This window comes from Nomascus leucogenys, chromosome 10 (genome assembly GCF_006542625.1).
Source record: "Nomascus leucogenys isolate Asia chromosome 10, Asia_NLE_v1, whole genome shotgun sequence".
Classification (NCBI taxonomy): Eukaryota; Metazoa; Chordata; class Mammalia; order Primates; family Hylobatidae; genus Nomascus; species Nomascus leucogenys.
In genome coordinates this window covers 6,238,967-6,255,716 of record NC_044390.1, presented here as the reverse complement: position 1 = coordinate 6,255,716, position 16,750 = coordinate 6,238,967, and the positions used below count along the sequence as shown (strand labels likewise).

At 37.5% G+C, this 16,750-nt stretch overlaps 1 protein-coding gene across 15 annotated transcripts in view; it reads right to left on the bottom strand.

Annotated features, from left to right (window-relative positions):
• ANKS1B (ankyrin repeat and sterile alpha motif domain containing 1B) overlaps positions 1–16,750 on the bottom strand; it is a 1,250,661-nt gene that overhangs the window by 511,932 nt on the left and 721,979 nt on the right. For all 15 annotated transcript variants that reach the window (XM_030819772.1, XM_030819768.1, XM_030819762.1 and 12 more), the window contains one exon: positions 15,326–15,398. In XM_030819772.1, the coding sequence (XP_030675632.1) occupies positions 15,326–15,398 (73 nt within the window). The remainder of the gene's footprint in view (positions 1–15,325; positions 15,399–16,750) is intronic.

The window sequence follows — 16,750 nt, the reverse complement described above, 5'->3', positions numbered from 1 at the left end:
ATATATATGTACATATATGTCCATATAAATATTTTATTTGCTTATCATTATATTTGTTTACTAAATTTGGATGTACTTCTTTATTAAATAATTTAGACAACGAAAATAAAATTAATGTATACTCACTGTTAAAAGCTTAGAAAATTTAGAAAGAGAGCAGAAAATAAAAACCACTGATAATCTTACTCAGAGATATCCACTGTTAAACTTTTTGCATATGTCCTTTCGGATTTTTTTTTTGCATGTATGTGTATTCAAAAATGGCTAATATCTTACTTTATTATCTGCTTTCATTTAGTAACAAATCATGGCTATATTTCTATGGTAATACATATAGATACAATGTCATTTTAAATTAGGTGTTTAACATTTTATCATCAGGAATTATTGTAATTTATTTTTTAAATTTTCTATTAATGGTCATTTGATTTGATTCTATTTTTTAAACAACCATAAACAATGCCGAAATGAACATCTTCATATGTGCATTTTTTGCTCTTGTTCAATTGCTTCCTTAGGATATATTCCTATATGTGATATTTAATTATAAAATATTTCTTTTCCTAACTCCCTGGAAGTTTACACTTGAGTATCAAAAACACTAGTAGATGACAATTCCTTTGCTATTAGAACAGAAGACCATAGAATCAACCAAAAACAGATACAAAGTTTTTCTCCTGGGTAAGTGACCTACACTGGTCACTTAATTCTTCATTATATTTTGGGAAAATAAATTTGTATCTAAAAACCATCTTTATGATGAGGTATGACTTACAAAAATCTACTATTTATCTTACAAATTACTTCCAATTACTTTTACTTCTTCTTCTGTTGCTGGTATGAGGTCACTAATCGTAGATTTGATAAAATGCACTAACAATTATATGGAAGCCATACAATTAGTATTTTTTAAGTGTCTACAAAGAAGACTTTTGCAAGTGTTTTCTAGCTTTATTGTGAATGTGCAAGGGGTATATTCTATCAAGTAAGCATCATTCCTACCCTCAAGACACTTATATATATACCGGAAATAAGAAATCATTATCCATAGTTTGGAAAAATTTTTCTTTTAAGAAAATAATAAATGGAAAAGAAAAGAGAAGTCCAAGGAAAATAAAAGTCATCTGTTAAGATCTACTATGTACCAGGAATGTAGTTAACTACTTCCTCATTAATTAGAGCCTCCCAATAATATTGAAGAAAGTAGATATTATTTATTATAGCTGTTTTCCATATGAAGAAGTGAAATTCAGACTGATGAAATGATTTGCACAAGGTGACACTGCCAATAATTGATATAGTGAGTATTCAAACCTAGGTGACACACTTTTGACTCAACAAAATAAGTTTTCAACAACTTGAGTGTCTCAGTGATAGAAAATATTATCTCTGGAAGCAGTGAGCTTATCATCATGGGAAGTATGTTAGCAGATGTTAGTTGATGTTGGTTGATCATATATCAGAGACATGAAAAATACTCCACTGCTAATGGACGATTTCATTTGCTCATCTCTCTAGGCCTCTTCTAGAGGGTTAGATATTTTGTTGAATTGAAAACTGTACCATTTTTAAACCATTGATACATCATAAGCAAATATTAGACCACAGAATAATACTCAACTATTTTACACTTAAGGGAAACCAAGTATCACATATGAACATTATCTCTAATTTTAGAATACTAGAGAATCTCAGCGGTATTTGAAAGACCAAAATTTGTATTATGCATGTTATTTTTGCTTTTAAGCACTAGTTAGAATGTATGGTGCCAAATACATTTTAGCGTCTGTGGTGCTAAGAACACAATCGTTTGATTAAACAACATCTCTTGATAAAGATTAGTTAGCACATGCTAGCCTAACAATTACTGAAATTCACATTTTTACATGGGTATCCTATTATTAAGTGATTCCTTAGATTTAATCTATCTGAAAAAAAGTCAGTAAAATGTTATATAAAATAATAATAAAAATAAATCCTCTCTTGATTTAGATAAAATAGTGTGCTTGTGTGCTAATGTATTCTACTACCCACCTTCCCCAGTTGCTTCTATTAAAAATAGTACTGTAAAAAGAAATAAAAATCAAAAATATAATATGCCTATTGCAAAGCATTTCAGAAAAGCTTTTATGTGAAATTTAACAGTTCATGGAACAAAGAATATGACTGGAGGCAAGGAAAATTCCTCCTCTGAAAATAAGTGAAACCCAGGTCGTCATTAGAGTTTGTGCATTCACTTTTGGGACATAGGATATGTTCAGGGCTGTGACTCATTTACATACATGACCATGTGGCCCGTGTTTTGGGAGGGCTGTGGGGTGTTAGCTAAAGCCTTCCACGCTGGTAGTTATGCTTTGCTAAGAAGAAGGCTGGTTCTCTACTTACACCCCCTCAGATGGCTCTCTTTAGTGCATGTCTGTATGATTTAACCTAACAGAAAGAAGAAATGGACTAGCTTCTGTTATTCTATGTCAGCAGCATATTTTATTGAAAGGAGTATGGACTTCAAGAAAAGAAAAAGCAGGGTTTGAAGCAGCTGAGAAGTCAACAAGCTACTTATTTTTCTGAGCTCTTCTTCATCTATAAAATGGGCATAATAATACTTCACTGAGTGACTTGTTTTGAGAATTGAATATAAAAAATGTTGACAGTAGTAAACTGCACATCATCTGATACACAGTTAAGAATAGAGTACATTTTAGCATCCTTTTTTTTTAGTTCTGTAATAAGGAGATTGTAAATACATTTTTTAAAAAAAAGTTTCCCTAGAATTTGGCGGGTGATATTGCCACTTAGGAGGATAGCTATCAGATGCATTGGTGACAAAGTACCTCCTGATGCAGACCCAGAGCTATATAAGCAAACATGAGGGGCTTGAAAGCAACCCAGACATTAGGCAGGAGCAGTTTCCAGGCCTGTGAAGATGTTTGCTCTCCTCTACTTAGGAAGAGGCTCTTTTAGGAGAAAGGGACATATGAGCTCTCCCTGTTCCTGCAGACCCAGGGAAAGAGGAGCTTGGATCAGGAAGCCGGAGAGCATTTACTCTGCCTTAGTGAGTTCCTAAAGTCCTAGAAACTCTCTATGGGTGGGTCTCTGCTGCTGTGAGGGACTCTGAACTGTGACCTGCCCCTCAGATCCCAGGAGGAAGAGAAGCAAAAGCTTAGAAAACAAGGCTGTAGGATGAGTGTTAGCCACTGATTTCAGAGCTATGTATTTTCCAGCAAACTGTCTAAGAACTATGCTTTATCTATCCAATATAGACAATGTATCCTATAATAAAATTCCTTAGGAATTAATTTTAATAGCTTTCATTTATAATTAAAATCTAGACGGCATTTATATATTGACAAATGAATACAATTTAACCTTAAGTATAAGAAGAAAATGCCAGCCTTAAAAATACATTTTAACTACTTAACTATTTTTATACGAATGCACTTGAGATTAATCCAATATAGTCCATATATCTTGCAGTCTGTTCAATGTAACATAAGATTATTAAAACCGCTTTAGAAATAGGAGGGTGTTTATAAGATTATCTGTCACCCTTGTATTGTGAAGCCTGAGCACTTGATTACTCTGCATGTTTGCTCTTGTGTAATGACAAGCATGTCCTGTGGAGCCAATTACTGCCTCCACTTTACTTAAGTGATCCTCCATCCCATCAAGAAGATCTTCAACCTGATTCTTAGAAAAGTTTGAGTATTTGAAGTAGTTCCAGTGAAGGTGGTAAATTTCCTAACTTGAAAGCACTTTCTTATGATTACAATGACAATGGTTAAAAAAATAAAACTTCAGAAAAGATTCCACATGAAAGCAACTTAGAATATGAGTAATTATACCTTAACTACAATCCTCAGTGATCAAAAGATAAGCAAGGTTTCCCAAGCATCTTTCTGTGGAGCATGCACTCTAATGAGAAAGAGAAGCCACGCATACTCTGCTAAAAAGGCAAGAAAATTATATTTATGAATTACCAGCTATGTTTCAGGCTATAAAGTTGAGCATTCCCAACCTGCAAATCTGAAATCCGAAATGCTCCCAAATCTGAATTTTTTGAACACCTACATGACACCACAAGTAGAAAATTTTGACTGTATTTTGACAAGTCACAGTCAAAATACAGTCAAAATTTTGTTTTGTGCATGAAATTATTAAAAATATTGCATAAAATTACATTCATGCTTTGTATAGAAGGTGTATATAAATAACAAATGAATTTCATGTTTAGATTTGGGTCCCAACTCCAAGATATTTCATTATACATATGCAAACATTCCAAATCCAAAAATAATTGAAATCTGAAACACTTCCGGTCACAAGCATTTCAGATAAGGGATACCTAAACTGTAGTAGTACAGTCTATAATTTAATCTTGCTACAGTCTTATAGGGTGGTTATTAAAAATCTGAGTTTCTAGGTGAGGAAGTTGACATCAGGGAGGTCAGAAATTGCAAAGCTGGGACTTGAGACCAGGTTCATCTAACTTCAAAACCTGTTATCTGAAAGGATTCTAAAAATGCAAACCTGAGGGTGCATGATGATGTAGAATATATTATCACATCACATATCCAGCTTTGCCAAAGAACAGGGTATTCTACACAATATGAGGCATTGAATATAATTGAATCCTACACCAATACTGATTTGTTTGGCATTTGAGTCTGATTTCAAGTGGGAAAATAGAAGTGTTGTTTGTAAAACTTATGAATTAATAAGTTCTTAGAATCAAAAGGACTGACCTCGAACAAATTCAGGAAATTATATTTACTCTTATTTCTGTCTTAGTCCTGGACAGTTGATGTTGCTGGGTAAGTTTCAAACTACTATATAATTGCTGAGAAAATTGGGGTGGGAGGAAAAAGAGGAAACTGATTTCTATTAGGAAAACTAGTTGATGACCCATAGAGACTGCTCAAACGTCGAGTGGGTTCATATTTATAGGAATAAAGATGAGAGACCTCCAAATCTTTTCCTGATCCAATAAATATTTTGTTTATAAAATATCTGACATTAGAAATGTGTAGGGGTGGGGAGAGCAAACAAAAATGCTGAGACAAAATGGACAAAAGCATCCAAATGTAATGCTGACCTTCGATCCTTCATCTCCGTTGCTTAAGATTTTATTCTCCCCATTGTCTTATGAGGTCTTAAGCAACAAACATAAATGTTCAAAAAACTACACAGCTCTGTTAAAGCCAGGCATAGCACTGGACTCAGTATCCTTCCAAAGCAAAATTTTGCAGATAGACAACACATACTATGCAAAACGGTGTTTGCTCCTGCTCATTTTAAATTTACCTCCCATTGATTTCATTGCCTGTCCCTTCCCAATTGTCAAGCAAAAACAGTATGATCAGATTTCATCAAAATAACTTAGACCACTTAAATCAATGTGTATTAGACTTTTCTTCTATCTTTGCCAGGGTACTCTGGAATTTTATGCTGTCTTTTAGTAATGGCTCTTCTCTGGTACCAACTGACTGGTGCGTTTATTATGACCTGTATTCCAACTGACACACCACAACAATTCCTGGGAATACAGTGAATTTAACATTAAGATTGTAAGATCAGCTGACATTCTAAGATTCTTAAAGACAGGGCTTATGTGTATTTATCTTGGTATGACCACAGCAGCAAACACAATGTCTGCATCACAATAGGACAAAGTGAGAGATAACATTTAATATATATCTACATATGTTAGACTTTTATGTATACGCCATCGTGCATCTCTACAATCATCCTCTATTAGTATTCTCATTTCTGTCAATGGGGAAACTGAGTAAGTCGCCTAAGATCGAGCAGCTGGTAAATAACAGAGCCAAGATTTGAATTCATGTCTGTCTGACTTTTTTTTTACTGTGTGATTTGCCAACCACACTCAGTACCCAAAATATTACTTGTGGAATGCCATTTTCACAGTTGTTTATGGCACCTCTAATTAAACCTAGCCTTGAGAAGGAAAAAACTGCAACTCACCAAAACTGTAATTCACAACTAGCCTAATGGCCAAGTGGGATGGTACATGCCATGTCAATCACTTGGCACAGAAGTAGTGTGTGAGGAAGGGGTAAAAACTGAGGCACACACAGGGCCAGCCTCTGTTAATAATAATGATTCTTTGGGGACTGAGTCTCCACTTTCATTTTAACTACCATTGTAGAAAAATGATAAATAAAGGCAGTAGGTAGGATGGCAATATGATAGGTAGAAAGAGAATTAAGAAGAAATAATTTGTGAATTTGTTTACCACTAAAATGCCCTTAAGTGGCAGCTTTGTCCAAGTGGCACTTTTAACATTTATTTTTACTTTCAATAATCATGTTTATCATATTTGTATGGTTCAATGGCACTATATGTTTGAAGAATTTTAGAACATTAATGTCCAATGTTATCTAAGTCTAGCTGTGGACTTCATGCACGAAACACCGTTCCAGCACAGAAGCACTCCTAGCTTGAATATCCTCAGTACTGAGGAACTTACTATCACACTGGGCAGCCACTCTATCTTTGAATAAAGATAGAATGAGTAAAGTTGATAAGAAAAGAAATTCTTACCTTCACATCAATCAAAGATCTGTATTCTTACAATATCCCTGAAATTATTCTGTAAGCAGGCCTGAAAGAATTATGTGGCAACATATGTTGCTAGGCTGGTTCGTTGGGTTTTGGCAAAGTCCTCAGTGTTTGTCAGCATTTCTATGTGAGAGAACTGGCTACATAGTCTATCTTGGAGCTAATATCATACTTGGGTCACTAAACATATGTATGAAATTTTGAGAATTGTTTCTTAATTTTTCAGTTTTAAAATCTAATGCAAACCTGTATCTCAGAAAAAAAGTATTGCTTGAGCTTTTTAAAAATTATCACTTAATTAACATGGGGCCCAGCCGAGTTAGAATAACTTCTCACTTGTTCCAACATAAGAGAAACAAGCAAGGTATTCCTACCAGGGTGTCACTTAGACCTGCATATTCTTTTTAGTGATTGCAATGTTACTTCCTAGCCACCCAGGCCAATCCACCATAAAGCAATCATTCTCCAACTTTCCTGGTCTTAAGAGTCACTTGGATTGCTTGTTTAAAAGGCATATTTGTTGAGCTCTGCCTCCAGAAATACTGATTTAGTAGCATGGAGCCGAGGAATCTTCATTTTTCACCAGTGCTGGAAGCGATTCTGATGCAAGTGATTTGTAGACCACATTTTGAGAAAAATTCCCTCATGTTAGCAGTTGTAATGATGCAGGTAGTTCATTCAGTTTTGCTTCAGTACAAAACTGCAAGGATAATACTATTGGGTTTTCTAGATATAGGATCATGCCATCTGCAAACAGGGATAGTTTGACTTCCTCTCTTCCTATTTGGATGCTGTATTCGTCCGTTTTTCACACTGCTGTAAAGATACTACCTGAGACTGGGTTATTTATAAAGAAAAGAGGTTTAACTGACTCGCAGTTTCGCATGGCTGAGGAGGCCTCAGGAAACTTACAATCATGGCAGAAGGCAAACGGGAAGCAAGGCACATCTTACATGGCAGCAGGAGAGAGAGACAGTAAAGGGGGAATTGCCACACTTTAAGACCATCAGGTCTCATGAGAACTCACCCGCTATCACGAAAACAGCATTCGGGGAACCACCCCCATGATCCAATCACCTCCCACTAGGTCCCTCCCTTGACATATCAGGATTACAATTCAAGATGAGATTTGGGTGGGAACACAGCCAAACCATAGCAGATACCCTTTATTTCTTTCTCTTGCCTGATTGCACTGGCCAGAACTTCTGATACTACGTTGAATAGGAATAGGGAGGGCATGCTTGTCTTGTGCTGATTTTCAAGGAGAATGCTTCCAGCTTGTCCATTAAAAAGAATGAGATTATATCCTTTGCAGGGACATGGATGGAGCTGGAGACCGCTATCTTTAGCAAACTAACACAGGAACAGAAAACCAAATTCTGCATCTTCTCACTTATAAGTGGGAGCTAAATGACGAGAACACATGGACACACAGAGGGGAACAATGTACACTGAGGTCTTTTGGAGGATGGAGGGTGGGAGGAGGGAGAGAGTCAGGAAAAATAATGGGTACTAGGCTTAATACCTGGGTGATGAAATAATCTGGACAACAAACCTCCATGATACAAGTTTACCTATGCAGCAAACATACTTGTATCTCTGAACATAAAATAAAAGTTAAAAAAGAAGAAAATTGCAAAGATGGTAAGATTTGGGGTCCTTTCATAACTTTTCAAATATGTCAACTGAGAATATCAAAATGAATCACCAGGCTTTTTTGTTTGGGGTGTGTTCCTGTGTGTTTGTCACAAAATTCACATACTTTTCAACTGTGCCTGCCTTACACTAAAATAGTCATTATACCCAGCTGTATAGGCCCAGCTATATACATATATATGTATATGTGTGTGTGTGTGTGTGTGTGTGTATGTGTGTGTGTGTCTGGGGGCTCCACACACATTTGGTGTCAATACTGAAGTAATGCAAATACCTCTGTTATCGGCTACAAAACTCAAACAAGAAAAATGAATAGATTTGGATCTGATATGGCCTTCCACTTCTGCTCTGAACTTTAGTTGTAGGGAAGAAAATAATACTTAGCAAGAGTAATATATAAAATAGTGATTGCAAAACCAACTATTTGTGAAATAGTCTGCTAAGTATTATGGGATACATAAAGATGATTAACACACAGTTCTTGCCAAATTGGAGCCCACAACTTAGCAGAAGTTGTGAATCATTTTGGTCAGGTGAATGTTTCACTGAATCAGAAATATTAGTGTATTAAGTAATCAGATTCTTTAATGCTTTGAAGTGTTTCATACTGAGCTCTACATAAAGTGGAAACTTTGTGTGTGTGCATGTGTGTCTATATATATACATATTTGAAGACAGGGTCTCACTATCTTGCCAAGGCTGGTCTCAAACACCTATGCTCTAGCAATCCTCTGGCCTCAGCCTCCCGAGTACCTGGGACTACAGGCACATGCCTAGCACGTAGAAAAACTTCACTGGTGTCCAAGATGGCTAAATAGGAAGAGCTCCGGTCTGCAGCTCCCAGTGAGATCAATGCAGAAGATGGGTGATTTCTGCATTTCCAACTGAGGTACCTGGTTCATCTCATTGAGATTGGTTGGACAGTGGGTGCAGCCCACAGAGGGTGAGCTGAAGCAGGGCAGGGTGTTGCCTCACCCAGGAAGTACAAGGGGTGGGGGGATTTCCCTTTCCTAGCCAAGGGAAGCTGTGACAGACTGTACCTGGAGAAATGGTACACTCCTGATCAAATACTGCACTTTTCCCACAGTCTTAGCAACCGGCAGACCAGGAGATACCTTCCCTTGCCTGGCTCGGCGGGTCCCACACCCATGGAGCCTTGCTCACTGCTAGCGCAGCAATCTGAGATCAACATGCAATGCTGCAGCTTGACGGGGGGAGGGGAATCCATCATTGTTGAGGCTTGAGTAGCTCACAGTGTGAACAAAGCCGCCGGGAAGCTCCAACTGGGTGGAGCCCACCGCAGCTCTGCAAGGCCTACTGCCTCACTAGATTCCACCTCTGGGGGAAGGGCATAGCAGAACAAAAGGCAGCAGACAGTTTCTGCAGACTCAAATGTCCCTGTCTGACAGCTCTGAAGAGAGCAGTGGTTCTCTCAGCACAGCATTTGAGCTCCAAGAACAGACAGACTGCCTCCTCAAGCAGGTCCCTGACCCCTGTGTAGCCTGACCAGGAGACACCTCCCAGTAGGGGCAAAAGGACACCTCAAAGAGGTGGGTGCTCCTCTGGGACAAAGCTTCCAGAGGAAGGATCAGGCAGCAATATTTGCTGTTCTGCAGCCTCCACTAGTGATACCCAGGCCAACAGGGTCTAGAGTGGGCCTCCAGCAAACTCCAACAGACCTGCAGCTGCGGGGCTTGACTGTTAAAAGGAAAACTAATAAACAGAAAGGAATAGCATCTACACCAACAAAAAGGACATCCACACCAAAACCCCATCTGTATAGGTCACCACATCAAAGACCAAAGGCAGATAAAACCACAAAAATGGGGAGAAACCAGAGCAGGAAAGCTGAAAATTCCAAAAACCAGAATGCCTCTTCTCCTCCAAAGGATTTCAGCTCCTCGCCAGCAAGGGAACAAAATTGGACAGAGAATGAGTTTGATGAGTTGACAGAAGTAGGCTTCAGAAGATCGGTAATAACAAACTCCTCTGAGCTAAAGGAGCATGTTCCAACCCATCTCAAGGAAGCTAAAAACCTTGAAAAAAGGTTAGACAAATGGCTAACTAGAATAAACAGTGTACAGAAGACTTTAAATGACCTGATGGAGCTGAAAACCAAAGCACAAGAACTTCATGATGCATGCACAAGCATCAATAGCCAATTTGATCAAGTGGAAGAAAGGATACCAGTGATCGAAGATCAAATTAATGAAATAAAGCAAGAAGACAAGATTAGAGAAAAAAGAGTGAAAAGAAATGAACAAAGCCTCCAAGAAATATGGGACTATGTGAAAAGACCAAATATACACTTGATTGGTGTATCAGAAAGTGACGGGGAGAATGGAACCAAGTTAGAAAACACTCTTCAGGATATTATCTAGGAGAACTTCCCTAATCTAGCAAGGCAGGCCAACATTCAAATTCAGGAAATACAGAGAACACCACAAAGATACTCCTCGAGAAGAGCAACCCCAAGACACATAATCATCAGATTCAACAAGGTTGAAATGAAGGAAAAAATGTTAAGAGCAGCCTGAGAGAAAGGTTGGGTTATCCACAAAGGGAAGCCCATTAGACTAACAGTGGATCTCTTGGCAGAAACATTACAAGCAAGAAGAGAGTGGGGGCCAATATTCAACATTCTTAAAGAAAAGAATTTTCAACCCAGAATCTCATATCCAGACAAATTATGCTTCATAAATGAAGGAGAAATAAAATCCTTTACAGACAAGCAAATGCTGAGAGATTTTGTCACCACCAGGCCTACCTTACAAGAGCTCCTGAAGGAAGCACTAAACATGGAAAGGAACAACCAGTATCAGCCACTGCAAAAACATGCCAAATTGTAAAGACCATCAACACTATGAAGAAACTGTGCAATTAACAGGCAAAATAACCAGCTAAGATCATAATGATAGGGTCAAATTCAAAGATAACAGTATTAACCTTAAATGTAAATGGGCTAAATGCCCCTACTAAAAGACACAGACTGGCAAATTGGATAAAGAGTCAAGACCCATCAGTGTGCTGTATTCAGGAGACCCATCTCACGTGCAAAGACACACATAGGCTCAAAATAAAGGGATGGAGGAAGATCTATCAAGCAAATGGAAAACAAAAAAAAATCAGGGATTGCAATCCTAGTCTCTGATAAAACAGACTTTAAACCAATAAAGATCAAAAGAGACAAAGAAGGCCACTACATAATGGTAAAGGGATCAATTCAACAAGAGCTAACTATCCTAAATATATATGCACCCAATACAGGAGTACCCAGATTCACAAAGCAAGTCCTTAGAGGCCTACAAAGAGACTTAGACTCCCACACAATAATAATGGGAAACTTTAACACCCCACTGCCAATATTAGACAGATCAATAAGAGAGAAAGTTAACAAGGATATCCAGGACTTGAACTCAGCTCTGGACCAAGAGGCGATAATAGACATCTGCAGAACTCCATACCCCAAATCTTCTCAGCACCACATTCCACTTATTCTAAAATTGACCGCATAGTTGAAAGTAAAACACTTCTCAGCAAATGTAAAAGAACAGAAATTATAACAAACTGTCTCTAAGACCACAGTGCAGACAAATTTGAACTCAGGATTAAGAAACTCACTCAAAACTGCATTAACTACCTGGAAACTGAACAACTTGCTCCTGAATGACTACTGGGTAAATAATGAAATTAAGGCAGAAATAAAGATGTTCTTTGAAACCAATGAGAACAAAGACACAATGTAGCAGAATCTCTAGAACACATTTAAAGCAGTGTGTAGAGGGAAACTTAATAGCACTAAATGCCCACAAGAGAAAGCAGGAAAGATCTAAAATTGAAATGCTAACATCACAATTAAAAGAACTAGAGAAGCAAGAGCAAACACATTCAAAAGCTAGCAGAAGACAAGAAATAATTAAGATCAGAGCAGAATTGAAGGAGAAAAAGACACAAAAAACCTTCAAAAAATCAATGAATCCAGGAGCTGGTTTTTTGAAAAGATCAACAAAATTGATAGACCGCTAGCAAGACTAATAAAGAAGAAAAGAGAGAAGAATCAAATAGATGCAATAAAAAATGACAAAGGGGATATTGCCACCAATCCCACAGAAATACATACAAACTACCATCAGAGAATACTATAAACACCTCTACGCAAATAAAGTAGAAAATCTAGAAGAAATGGATAAATTCCTGGACACATACACCCTCCCAAGACTAAACCGGGAAGAAGCTGAATCTCTGAATAGACCAATAACAGGTTCTGAAATTGAGGCAATAATAAATAGCCTAGCAACAAGAAAAGTCCAGGACCAGACAAATTCACAGCCAATTTCTACCAGAAGTACAAAGAGGAACTGGTACCATTCCTTCTGAAACTTTTCCAATCAATAGAAAAAGAGGGAATCCTCCCTGACTCATTTTCTGAGGCCAGCATCATCCTGATACCAAAGCCTGGCAGAGACACAACAAAAGAGAATTTTATGCCAATATCCCTGATGAACATCGATGTGAAAATCCTCAATAAAATACTAGCAAACTGAATCCAGCAGCAAATCACGAAGCTTATCCACCATGATCAGGTTGGCTTCATCCCTGGGATGCCAGGTTGGTTCAGCATATGCAAATCAATAAACATAATCCATCACATAAACAGAACCAACAAGGTCATGATTATCTGAGTAGATGCAGAAAAGGCCTTCAACAAAATTCAACAGCCCTTCATGCTAAAAACTCTCAATAAACTAGGTATTGATGGAATGTATCTCCAAATAATAAGAGCTATTTATGACAAACCCATGGCCAATATCATATTGAATGGGCAAAAACTGGAAGCATTCCCTTTGAAAACCGGCACAAGACAGCGATGCCCTCTCTCACCACTCCTATTCAAAATAGTGTTGGAAGTTCTGGCCAGGGCAATCAGGCAAGAGAATGAAATAAATCAATTAGGAAAAGAGGAAGTCAAATTGTCTCTGTTTGCAGATGATATGATTGTATATTTAGAAAACCCCATCATTTTAGCCCGAAATCTCCTTAAGCTGATAAGCAACTTCAGCAAAATCTCAGGATACAAAATCAATGTGTGAAAATCACAAGCATTCCTATACACCAATAATAGACAAACAGAAAGTCAAATCGTGAGTGAACTCCCATTCACAATTACTACAAAGAGAATAAAATACCTAGGAATCCAATTTACAAAGGATGTGAAGGACCTCTTTAACCAGAACTACAAACCACTGCTCAATGAAATAAAAGAGAACACAAACAAATGGAAGAACATTCCATGCTCATGGAAAAGAAGAATCAATATCGTGAAAATGGCCACACGGCCCAAGGTAATTTATAGATTCAATGCTATCCCCATCAAGTTGCCACAGACTTTCTTCACAGAATTGGAAAAAACTACTTTACAATTCATGTGGAACCAAAAAAGAGCCTGCAGAGCCAAGACAATCCTAAGCAAAAAGAACAAACCTGGAGGCATCACGCTATCTGACTTCAAATTATACTATAAGGCTACAGTAACCAAAACAGCATGGTTCTGGTACCAAAACAGATATATAGACCAATGGAACAGAACAGAGGCCTCAGATATAACAACACACATCTACAACCATCTGATCTTTGACAAACCTGACAAAAACAAGAAATGGGGAAAGGATTCCCTATTTAATAAATGGTGCTGAGAAAACCGAATAGCCATATGTAGAAAGCTGAAACTGGATCCCTTCCTCACACCATATACAAAAATTAACTCAAGATGGCTTAATGACTCTAATGTAAGACCTAACACCATAAAAACCCTAGAAGAAAACCTAGGCAATACCATTCAGGACATAGGCATGGGCAAAGACTTCATGACTAAAACACCAAAAGCAATGGCAACAAAAGCCAGAATAGACAAATGGGACCTAATTAAACAAAAGAGATTCCACACAGCAAAAGAAAAGGCAACCAACAGAATGGGGGAAAATTTTTGCAATCTACCTATCTGACAAAGGGCTAATATCCAAAATCTACAAAGAACTTAAACAAATTTACAAGAAAAAAATAACCCCATCAAAAAGTGGGCAAAGGTTACAAACAGACACTTCTCAAAAGAAGAAATCTATACAGCCAACAGACACATGAAAAAATGCTCATTGTCACTGGTCATCAGAGAAATGCAAATCAAAATCAAAATGAGATACCAACCACTGTGGAAGACAGTGTGGCAATTCCTCAAGGATCTAGAACTAGAAATACCATTTGACCCAGCCATCCCATTACTGGGTATATACCTAAAGGATCATAAATCATGTTACTATGAAGACACACGCACACGTATGTTTATTGCGGCACTATTCACAATAGCAAAGACTTGGAACCAACCCAAATGTCCATCAGTGATAGACTGGATTAAGAAAATGTGGCACATATACACCATGGAATACTATGCAGCCATTAAAAAGGATGAGTTCATGTCCTTTGCAGGGACATGAATGAAGCAGGAAACCATCATTCTTAGCAAACTGTCACAAGGACAGAAAACCAAACACCACATATTCTCACTCATAAGTGAACAATGAGAACACATGGACACAGGGCGGGGAAAATCACATGCAGGGGCCTCTTGTGGGGTGGGGAGCTGGGGGAGGGATAGCATTAGGAGAAATACCTAATGTAAATGACGAGTTGATGGGTGCAGCAAACCAACATGGCACATGTATCCTTATGTAACAAACCTGCATGTTGTGCACATGTACCCTAGCACTTAAAGTATAATAATAAAAAAAAGACAACCAACAGAGAGTTTGAAATATATTTAAATTAAAAGTATTATTAAAAATTCTAAAAAACAAAAAGAAAAACTTCACTGGCATAGTAAAATAGCACATGGGAAAAAATCCTCTCAACTTGCTAAGTCAATATTCTTATAACTGATGTTGCTTATATGTCATTGTTGTTAGATCTGAGAGTGGAAGGAAATAATTTGTGGTTATTGTTATAATGAAAAAAATGCAATTATCTAAAGATTCCTATCATTTTCTCACTACTCCTTAAGAACATTTATTCATTATAATGTAGAGGAAGGTTTCCTTACTTGTGGTCTCACCATTCATCTCTTTAAGTTCATTGTTGATTCCAACATCTATGGAACTCATTATTTTGTCTATCTGTAAGAAACAAAAAACAGTTAAATGGACTGTTACATTCACTTTTAACATTGCATTTTAAAATAACTTTCAAATGAAGGGAGCAAATATTTTTGATGTTATTACCACAGTGTTCCACAGTTAAGAGACGCATAGCGAAATCTTTAAAGGGAAGCAAACATCTTTCGGATTGTTTTATTAAAATGTAAAGTATGTTCCCCTTCCTTAAACTTTCAAAATTAGCTCGCCTTTTCTTTGTGTTTCTTGAAATAAACTTTTTACTTGGATAGATTGGTCATTTAGGAACTGTGTATTCTTCAAACTCAGAAGGACTGTAGATAAACTCGTGACAAAGTCTTTGCTCTCTGGCATGCTTCTTCTTCTGCCTAAGAACATACATCTCATCTAACTGGTTAAGGAGCAGGTTTCAGGATGTGGAGAGCATGGCCACAGGAGCAAAGTTTTTTGTTTTGACAGAATCTCGCTGTGTTGCCTAGGTTACAGTGCAGTGGCACCATCTCAGCTCACTGCAACCTCCGCCGCCCAGGTCCAAGCGAGTCTTGTGCCTCAGCCTCCCAAGTAGCTGGGATTACAGGAGTGTGCCACCACACCTGGATAATTTTTGTGTTTTTAGTAGAGATGGGATTTTGCCATGTTGGCCAGGATGTTTCTGAACTCTTGGCCTCAAGTTATCTACCTGCCCCGGCGTCCCAAAGTGCTGGGATTACAGGCATGAGCCACCATGCCCCGCCTGGAGCAAGTTCTAACCAAATGGTTTGACCAGCCACAAGCTGATTACTGGCATCCAATCACCAGCATCTAGGCATGAAAACAACTTAATTATAAGATCTAAGTTAAATGTCAATTAACCTTGCCTCTACAAAAGGATTTCAGATGTTATTCACTAAATTAATAAATATAAGAAATGGCTATACTTGAAAAAATAACCATCTACTAGTATGGAATTTAAAGGAAGATATGACTGTCTAAGCTATAGCAATTTATGGCTTAATGACTCTCTTGATGTTAGCAACCTGAATAAGATAGCAGGTTTCAGAAAGGACAATGGGCATTACTTAAATGTCCCAGTTTGTTCACCCTGAAACAGATGCAGAGATATTAAGTGATTTTCCCAAATAGCTCAATTCAGAATATCACTATCAGACCATATCCATTTCTAGTTCTCCAAATACTATAATGATCTATTGTGCTTCTAAACCTAATCCAACTGGTACAGTCTTTTCAGAGACAATATGTGATGTGTTACAATGAAATACCAAGAGAGACTGTATGAAATTAAAGACTTTGTCTTTAAGTAGAACTTAAATTGGTGATATTTGAACCTCAAACATTTTTTTTCTTTATTTCCCTGA